General features: G+C 41.7%; 1 protein-coding gene across 1 annotated transcript; it reads right to left on the bottom strand.

Annotated features, from left to right (window-relative positions):
- Window positions 1–487: 487 nt before the first annotated feature.
- Window positions 488–8,533, bottom strand: LOC121863007 (papilin-like). Its single transcript, XM_042361470.1, has 5 exons — window positions 8,390–8,533; window positions 3,877–4,006; window positions 3,036–3,197; window positions 1,313–1,579; window positions 488–983 (listed from the first exon to the last, which is right to left on the bottom strand). Exons 1-5 carry the CDS (start codon window positions 8,423–8,425, stop codon window positions 760–762), a joined length of 819 nt encoding a protein of 272 aa, XP_042217404.1. The 5' UTR covers window positions 8,426–8,533; the 3' UTR covers window positions 488–759.
- Window positions 8,534–10,305: the final 1,772 nt, after the last annotated feature.

The raw sequence follows: 10,305 nt of genomic DNA on the forward strand, positions 1-10,305 counted from the left end.
AAATCAAGATGTAGCTTCCCAGAATACATTAAAAAAATTTCAACTGATTGAATTTTTCTTCTTTGCAACCTGTCTTCCAAAACAACTTTAAATACAATTACCTGATGCATTGTACTCGAGTAGATGTTTCTTTCCTTTTCTGCTAAATCATGTCTCCTCAACCAACTTTAAATACATTTTCCAGTTTCATTCCTTTTTTGTATCTATATCAACATTTCTTTATTAACCATCACTTTCCAGCTAAATGTTAGAAATCACATAACAAATAATTCTTTGTGCCACTACAATAAGCAAGTTTCAACTATATCTTTATTGTTGCTAAAACCAAGCAGACTGTGATGAGCAGCAGAAGGATCTCCGAGAGCTTCAAGAACGATCAAAGAAATAGCTGCCAAGATTCAATGTCACGAAGCCAAACTACTTTTTACTTATTATTTATAACAGTTTCTAAAGACATTACTTGTGACATTCAAACACATTATAAAAGCAGAGAACTTTAAAATGTTTTATTAAAATCCGAGATAATTAAAAAATAATTGAACATTTTTACTATTTAAAATCTGAGCATCTTTAAAAAGCCTAAAGACTGATAAAATCTCCAAACAATAATGAAAATGCCCAGTTCTTAAAACTTCAGAACACTAGAAGAGACCATTGTGTTTTTTGGGCCTCCATGACCGCATCAGGATGCTTATAAAGTTTCTTTTAAGCACCAACCACAACACAGTATATTAAAAGGCCTAAGCACAAGGAAAAAGATCATACAACTAAACTAGACTCTGTAAACTTCTCTTGGGTGTGACTGAAGGGGGCAAGACAGGTGGGGGAAGTGGTCACATCTCCGGTTTCTCGCAACGGTGATGGTACAAAGATTATATAAAAGCTACCCTTGCCTCGCCTCCTACAGCACAACACCAGAGTCACCCCCAACATCAACACCAGCAGCACCACCACCACATACACCAGCCAGGGATCACTCTCATCTAGAATAAATCCAACCGACAATAAAAACTTCCAACATTATGGTTTATATACATTGTAATTTAAATTGGATTAAAAACAAGCTATTTCTTGCATTTACTGTAAACCAAATCAAATTGTCTCTTGAAAAAACTAATTTACAAGACATGAAGCATGCGAGAATTTTGTTTTAACGACTTTCTAGACCGCCTACTGATTTTCCATTTCCAAATGGTTTAATAGCGTTTACAGTATACTAACTTTTTAATACTCAAATATACAGCAAATAATGCATTCTGAACAATGGAGAGGACGACCTCTCCCCTCACAGAAATCCCCTCCTCCGACTCACCTTCATCACACCCATCAACATCACAACTATCTGTGATCATCGGGAAGGTAGAGGTGGCAGGAGTGCTGGCAATCATATCAGTAGTTGCCTGTCCAGGTAGTTCCTCACACTTCACTGGTTTGCCCAGCTCGTCGAAGTAGTGAACATCACAGGTACACGGGGTGACACGGCAAACCGAGTCGGAATGATTACTGCATGTGGTGTTGATGCACAGCGACTCCGACACAAGACATGTCCTGCCGGAGTCCTCTGGGCATGTCACCTCGTCTGAAGGCAGGAAACTTGGTTAATTCATCAATGAAAAGGGACACCCGATAGGTTTGATAAGCCAACAGGACAAGAAAGTATGTCATCACCTAAAATAACATTATTTCATTACCTGCAGGAGACCTAACTCGGATCTTATCAATACTAAGGACCCCCGCTTATCCCACCTAATAATTAAACACCCTAATGCAAACCTAACCTACTCTTTTTGTAGAGAAGAGAATTTTCTATTATAACATGTGAAAGATCCAATTAACTAGAGTGGGGAACAAACACCAAAACTGCTGGACCTCATCATAACTAGCAAAGAGGGTATGGTGGCCAAGTTGTAACATCTGGCTCCCGTTGGCTAATGTTAAGAGGCAAAGATTCAAATATTTGTCGAGATGACGACAGTCAGTAAAGTGAACTACTGTACTGGATTGATAAATATATTCATAACACCAAACCCACTGACCCTAGGAATATAAGAAAACTGTTGCACATCAATCACGTGGTGGTTGATCAAGTTTAGAAGAAATCTCAGATATTCAAGACCTGGACCGTTACAAATGATGAGCAGGAGAGAAGGCTGTATGCCAGGTCCAGGAAACAGGCAAAGTTGTGTAAAGGAGCTGAAAAAACTTTCAGAAGTGGATTGCAAGTGAAGTCTAGTCAAATTGAAAGGCTTTCTATGGTTACAGTTGAAATTAAATCGGTGGGGTGTAGTAACTCAAAAGATGGCAGTTATGCATCCTCAGAACAGGACAAAGCTAAGGCATTAAATCAATTATTTTCCTCAGTGTACACAAGATAAAAAAATCTCCCTGCGTTTGGAGAAAAGACGGTTCAAGAGCCCTCACACACATTGCGTTATCAGAAGAGCGTATTAACCACAAATTGTCAACATTAAAGGTTCACAAGAGCCTGGGCCCTGACAGCATGCATCCCTGAGTGCTAAGAGTTCTGAAAAGAGTTGCCAAGCCCCCTAAAATCAAGTTTTGCAAATTCATGGATGAGCAAAATATTCTCGACTGGAAAATGGCATATGCGAGTCCTATAATCAAATAATGCAATTGCCACTCCACAATCAATTACAGAATAGTGAGTTTGACCAGCAGTGTGTGCAAAGTACTAGATAGCATTATAAGTGATGCAATGATGGAGCATCTATGTAACAATCTAGTAAAGGAATGCTAACAGGGAAGTTCAGAAAATTGTCAGGACAAACTTTTTCGGAGTGAGAGATGTGGGTGTTGTGACTTAACAGAGGTTGAGCTCATTTTAGACCAGATTTGAGCAACACTGGCACAGGTACATACCCAGTACTTTCCAATAATGTTTAACAGACGTTACCGACTGCCAAAGCGGCTAACAGGCTCTTCTGTGTTGCAATGGATAAAGTAACCTAACACCCACTTAGCTAATTGGGTAATTAGTTCTGGTTCCTAATCTTCTCCTCCCACCCATTACGTACCTGGACAAGCAGCACGACAATGCTGCCGAGATAGAAAGTTATTTTCATTGCCTTGACAACCACCATAAATGAACTTCTTGCAGTCCCCAATGGTGGCATCGTAGTACCACCGACGTATATATGCCCTGCACATCCCTGATAACATCTGTTGGTTGCACCGACCTGTCGAAGAGAGAGTTCAGGCAATGATGCTTAAAAGTTAAAAGACCTGGTAGGTTACAGTGCATGTTGGTGAAGTGGTAATGGGAGGAAATAATAAAGAACAGATCAGTGCCAGAATGAAGAAAACTGGCTGAAATGATAAACGAAATGCAATGAGTTATATTTCCGCATATTTGTCTGCCAGGCCATATAGATATCATCTCAAGAATGCTAGGGGATCATATGTGGTGCAGCAATATTTGTCTAGCTCACAATGTATGTTCCCTAGCTAATTCCCTGCACTACCATAACAGTGTGGCACCGTGGACCGGAGCGCAGCAGTCCCATCAGCTGTATCCAGTAGTGAAGAGGCAGCATAGGAAGGCCGGGTCAGTCCCATCAGCTGTATCCAGGAGTGAAGAGGCAGCATAGGAAGGCCGGGTCAGTCCCATCAGCTGTATCCAGGAGTGAGGAGGCAGCATAGGAAGGCCGGGTCAGTCCCATCAGCTGTATCCAGGAGTGAGGAGGCAGCATAGGAAGGCCGGGTCATTGCCAATGCAATTTATTGTATTCCACAGGAACACCAATAAATTGCATTGTTTATGCAATGTAGGTTAGGTGAAGTTATTCTCGAGTGACTAATGAGCATGTGAGCAATAATGTGACCCACCACAGTATACCTAACTGTATGCTTCCTCACCTTTCACCGACCCTGTAGTTTGTTCAGTTAAACTCCTGTCACCATAAGGAGAGCTGCGTCCCGCTGCTCCTTGTAAGGATTTGTGTTGTGGCACACTGTCTTCTGTAGCCACAGCCATCGTTGCCAACACCTAAAATTATGATAAAAGAATTCACATACAGTACTGTATACACTGACTTTACAAGAAAAAACCAGTGCTAGAAAAAAACTATATATAATCTCCGAGTTACTGGCGTTTCTCAAGGAACCCATTCACCCCACCTCATGTGTTTGGCCGGCAAACAAGCATTAAACAGATGCGACTGCAGGGGCCTAAAAAACTGATCTAATGATAGAAAAATGTTCGTGTACCCGGGTTGGTAATTTTACTTACTTTCATCCTCATTCCCATTGATCGGCTCATTAGCCTCTTGGGCGATCGATCACGTTCCTGTTACGCACTATTGGCAAGTACTGGGCATGCACCGGCTCCTGAATGTACCTGAACCTGCTCCAGTGTTGGTCAAGTCTGGCCTTGAATGAGCTCTCGCACTGTGCAGTCACAACACACTGGCAGATTGTTCCAAAAGTTCACAATTCTCACTCCAAAAAAGTTTGCCCTCACAAAACAGTTTTTTGGACTTGTGGCTTCAACCTTGAGCTATGACCTCTTGTGAGGCGGACGTCCACCAGCTCTAGGTATGTACTTTTGACCTTGGTTTTGCCAATGGGTTTTGGGTTATTCATTCGAATTTGATACCCTTTCGCCAAAACAAATGCGTATTCTCAAATTTGGACTTGACTTGTTAAAACTGAAAATCCAAGCCAACTTTGGTCATTTGTGTAGCAAATCACCTTTTTTTTTCTCTCGCCCAACCCAAAAACTCCGATTTCCCATGGGTCCCCCAATATTGTCAATTTTAAGTCATTTACGAAAAAGCACTACAAATAAAATATGGCAGAGGCAAGAAATATGACGTTAAAAGACGTAAAATAATCAAGTTAGAGATAAACTAAGCTTAGATTACTAAAAAAAAAAATTGATAAAGAAACAAAACGGCCAGCACCATCTCGAGATCTGTAGTCACTCTTACTATAGACTCAACTAGGCGGATTATAAGGTGATTAGCAAGAGACTTGGTAGAGGTTCTCGAACAGCAAAACTGAAGGCAATTTAACTTTTTAATTCAACTTACTCCATAACTTAAATTTCCACCAAAAACTGCACATAAATAGAGCAATCTTTAGTTCTATCACCCTAGTATAATAATTAATACAGTTTGCATTCTTTCCTCTCCCGTACCTTAACCAGTTACTACACACTTGTCTACTATACTGTACATAGGGAGTGACAGTTTGGCAAAAGTTTTCAAAATCTAATTGCTTGGGTTGGATTATTTGTCTATCGGCCACGCTAATTCCGAATATGTTTGAGTTTTTTACATCATTGCATTAGAAGGTTTGTGGATACTTTTGGGTCTGGCATGAAAAACGCGAAAAAACTGTAAATAATAAAGGGACTGGCAATGTGGCACAACCTGTTAAAATCAAGTTATTGAATTGGATTATTCGACTACTGTGTACACTGGTTCATAATATGCTATTGTTTTACAACTCTATGCGCTACAAATTATGCCGATATTTTTGCTGCAAGTCACCACATACGTCTCTCCACTTTCTTCCAGTTAGTCACTTTAGACTTGTCCCCTTCAGTTATGATGTTGTCTGCAGCTCTGATGGTGTTTGCGATGTGAGCCACTGCATCATTGGATACCTTGAACCTGTCAGCAGTTTCTCCGATCCTGTCCTCGGCTTCTTTCTCCCTTTTCCTTTTCTCTGATCTTGCTCTCCTGTCGACCATAGCCTTGAACTCATTGTCATTGACATCCTTATAATCACTATCTTCTTTCTGAGCACTGTCATCCACTGCCGACACTTTACACGACATCCTCTCCATCTCCTCCTTACTCTTTGACCTCATCTTCTCAGTTTTCCTCTCTGCCTCAGCCCTTTTCTTTGCCCTCTTCGCTTCCTTCTCCCTCTCTTTCAGCTTGGCAGTCACAATTTTGTCAACGCCATCAATGCAGCCCTCCCTTCCCGGTTTCCTCTGGGCTGCCAGGAAGCTTTTCTCTCGTTCGTGCACTTTGCTGTCGTCTGCCACATCAAACAACTTCTCAGCTATATCCTCGAACCTCATCTTCAGCTTCCCGTTCTTCGTTTTCTTCCTTTTCTGTTTCTGTCCATTTCCCTTCATCATCATCGTCTCCCTCCGCATCCTCCACAGGTCATGGACTCTCATTTTCACCCTGATTTCAGAGATAGTGGGGACAGTGGCCTTCCTATACACATCCAGTACCTTCTCAGTCACCTTGTTGGTGGCATCCATATAATCAAAAGCATTTGTTCTTCTCCTTAACCTCTCGTTTTCTGCTTCATAAGCCAGTGCACTTCCAACTTCCTTGTTCAGAGGCAACTTGTTAGATTGCAGAGGCATCCGAACCCCGAACACCTTATCGTTACCCTGGCGCAGCCGAGTGTTGCTAATCTTAGGACGACCCATCTTGGTGGCGGCCCTTTGAACTAACTGCAAAACAACACAGAAAAAACAACTTTCAGCACTTCAATATCACCACCTATTGAACAATATTTTATTCAAAAGTACGGACTGAGATTTTGTCCTTAACTCTCCAAGTCAAGCTACTTGGGCTGAATTCGTTGATCAGTCCTGGGACGAATATTACCAACGGCGTGAATAGATTCCGTGGAATAAATTCAGGGCATTCCCGTCCAGGGAGCCTCAACAAACTCTGTAAATATTGCCATTGGCCTGCCATTGGCACATATTCGGAGTTTGGTAATGTTCCATGAGCGGGAATGTCCTGAATTAATTCCACGGAATCTATCCACGCCGTTGGTAATATTGGGCCCTGGTTTTCGAAATATACGTATGTGGTGACTTGCAGCAAAAATATCGGCATAATTTGTAGCGCATTGAGTTGTAAAACAATAGCATATTATGAACCAGTGTACACAGTAGTCGAATGATCCAATTCAATAACTTGATTTTAACAGGTTGTGCCACATTGCCAGTCCCTTTATTATTTACAGTTTTTTCGCGTTTTTCATGCCAAACCCAAAAGTATCCACAAACCTTCTAATGCAATGATGTAAAAAACTCAACATATTCGGAATTAGCGTGGCCGATAGACAAATAATCCAACCCATGCAATTAGATTTTGAAAACTTTTGCCAAACTGTCACTCCCTATGTACAACACTTCCCGATATTATGATAGTTTTGTCAATGACACTAGTCATTAAAGTCGGCGTTTGGAGTTAAACCATCCATTGCGTTCACCGACGAGTTTCCTACACCACCTCCACTGTCCACCGTGTCTCAAGCCCATTGATGGTTGACCACAGCACCCCTTCCCCAAACCCTCTAGCTGGGTGGGCTAGCTGCACTCACCATGTTCCTCCACCACAACTTTCCCCCCCCCCACCCCCAAAGGGGAAGGGACGTTGTGGCGGAACTAACACTTTCACGATTCTTCTACAATTTTCTCGAACGTTAGTGTAAGGCGCCAGTGTAAGTGCTGAGTATAATAATAATTATATCCACAGTACCAGATTATTCGACATTGGGCAATTTTTTACAGGTTGGCGTTTTTGGGGGGTTGGTTATTAAGTAAATTGTGGGTAAAACTGCAGTTTCGGACAAAACGCCCGAGTAGTTGAGCAATGTGTTATTCCGATGGTTCAGACAACTTTAAGACATTTCTAAGACGCTTCCGTCGCAAATGACCGAAAAATTACCTAACCAAACCTCCTAACCCGGGGGCTCCGTCCCCCTGGATTCCCCGGTATTTATAAGTACTTTGCGAGGGAAACGTCATAGAAGAAAGGGGTCTTAAAATTGTCTAAACCATCGGAAGAACACACTGCTCAACTCGGTTCATATTGTCCGAAACTGCAGTTATACCAAATTGTTACATAAATGCATAATCGGTAAATGAAAATATTTATAGTTGTGTTTCCTAAGTTTTCATGGCGGTGAACGGTCAGTAACCGACCTATCAGTTATCCCGGGCCTGGAAATAACGTAAACATGTGCCATGGGCGTTGTCAGGGCAGCAGACGACAAACTTGTTTTACAACTTGTACAATAGCTAAGCCTATAATATTGTGTTATTTAAACAACGTTTCTTTTTCGGTTCATCAGCCACAGGTATTGTTATATTACACTATCTACTTCCTGGATCAGCCTAAAACACTAATTTCAATTGCGAACTATCTAGTACCCAGACTGCCATATACTGTATATGCAGTAGATCACGATGCACTGGCAAATTTATCAAAGCATTTCGTTCAACATTTAAATTTAAATTGTAGAGACAGTTGTTTTGGAAATTGTACAGTACATGCCGAACTAAATATACAGGTATATATACTGTAAGTTGATAAAACTCTAGGGACATAACACTTGCGTCACAGCCCAACTCCTATGAAGCGCTACATTTCCACCGTCACCTTACCGTAACTACCACCAGTTGGTGGCCTGAGAACACCATCACGCCGCAGAAACCACACGTGCACAGTCTGGACACTGGACGTATATGGTAAATACTGGAAAGTGGGCTACAAGACCTCTCCTCACACCTGGTCCTATCCACTCACACCGTCACACTTGCCACAAATGACTGTAGGTCACCTCACAACTCGTGTCAAAACAAAGGTGTTCGACCCGGTGGCCTTGGCTTCTTCTTCATACACTCGTCAAAAAGACTTGTCTAAGTAATAACCATATAATTCCCGTTATCGGGAATAACCAACCACAGTTAAGGTAAATGGGAACTAAGACTGGCAATAAAACCAGCTCAAAGTGACAAGTCAGATGACGAAAGACAAACAGTATTATTTATAATAATGACAAGATAACCTGACAATATTCGGGTTGTTGTAACAATTAGAGAAGTTTATTGACCACAAGTTATATGTTATAGTTTAAAAACGCAATGTAGATATAAATAATGAAACAGCACATGTAGCAACACATTAACTTAAAGTCCAACAACGAAATAACTTCACAATCAAAACAAAACATTGCTGAACATTGTCACCTCTGAAAATTTCCCGCAGCACAGCCTAGTTCACACTAGCCCACCTTGCTGTAGTACAGTCAGAAGCAGTAATTGCTACCCCCTCCCCTACCTATAGTAGCTGGAGCCATAACCAGTGAATGTTGATAATGATACCAATCAACATCGCCAGCCACGATAGTTCCAAAACTACCCAGCAATCCAATCGCTAGGCCTTCACTTGCCGCGGCTCTAGTTACTGGGGGGTAGCAATTACTGCTTTGGACTGTACAGTACATATTATTTCAGTTGCGCGTCATAAAACTGCATCTGTGTCTTTATAAGACTTTAATCTTTGCCGCGCTGTTCATGGTACTGTAACGTTATTTCATCGAAGCAAACGGTAAAATGGAGGAGCTACAGGATTATAATATACAGTAGTATAGTTTACGAACAAAACTAACAAGGGATAACAAAGCACATTTCATCCACATTAATGAAGGTAACATAATCTTGTTATTCTAGTGTGTTGTGTTAACTTACTGTCGCTATTATTTCCTTACTGGTGAATAGCGGAACAGTTCATTATCTCTGATTGAGTGATAATTATTTTTTCACTATAGTACTTGGTGTGGGCGAGGAGACGCTCACAGCAACATGTCTGGGGAGAGTGGCGGATTAGTGTCTATCTTACAATACCTTCTATTCAAGTTCAACACGTCATTCTTGAGAAGATATGAACGCCAGACGCTGATGCTTGTGCTGACGTTATTTTTTTACGCTGGAAGGTGTGTGGCCGTGAGCATGAGCTGTGAGTACCTAGATAACACGACATCCACGAGGACGATTGACTAACAGTAAATCGTTTCGTGGATCACGTGGGGCTTCCACTACCGTGATCTCTACTCCCCTTACTTCCCTCCTCCAGCTAGCCACAACCACGCCCCTCCTTCATACCCCCACCTAACACCCCCCTCTTCTCCTCACCCACTTTTCACCAACGCAAATATGCATCTTGTCGTTATCTATTTCCATCACAACAATTCCAGGAATAAATAAGACATCTCGGTGGCCATTTCCTCTCGTGTCTAACTATCGTTCTGGAATGAGAGAGGATTGTCTGCTACGAAGGAAAAATATTGATAGTTGAAGACCCTCAACGGCCCTCCCGACTTTTCCCTTCAGCAGTGCTGGCGGTGACGGGGGTGAATTATTTTGTTTACAGTGTATAGTGACGGCTGCCTGTGGTGGCCAAACAACACTATATTACTAGTTTGTCATATGCCGAGTTTCACAGAAAGCAAAATTAATTTGAGGGGTTGAAACGTGGTTAGTTTCACCCTCTCCCCATTCTCTCTCGTCAGGCCCTCCTA

This window comes from Homarus americanus, unplaced genomic scaffold (genome assembly GCF_018991925.1).
Source record: "Homarus americanus isolate GMGI-L3 unplaced genomic scaffold, GMGI_Hamer_2.0 scaffold24922, whole genome shotgun sequence".
Classification (NCBI taxonomy): domain Eukaryota; kingdom Metazoa; phylum Arthropoda; class Malacostraca; order Decapoda; family Nephropidae; genus Homarus; species Homarus americanus.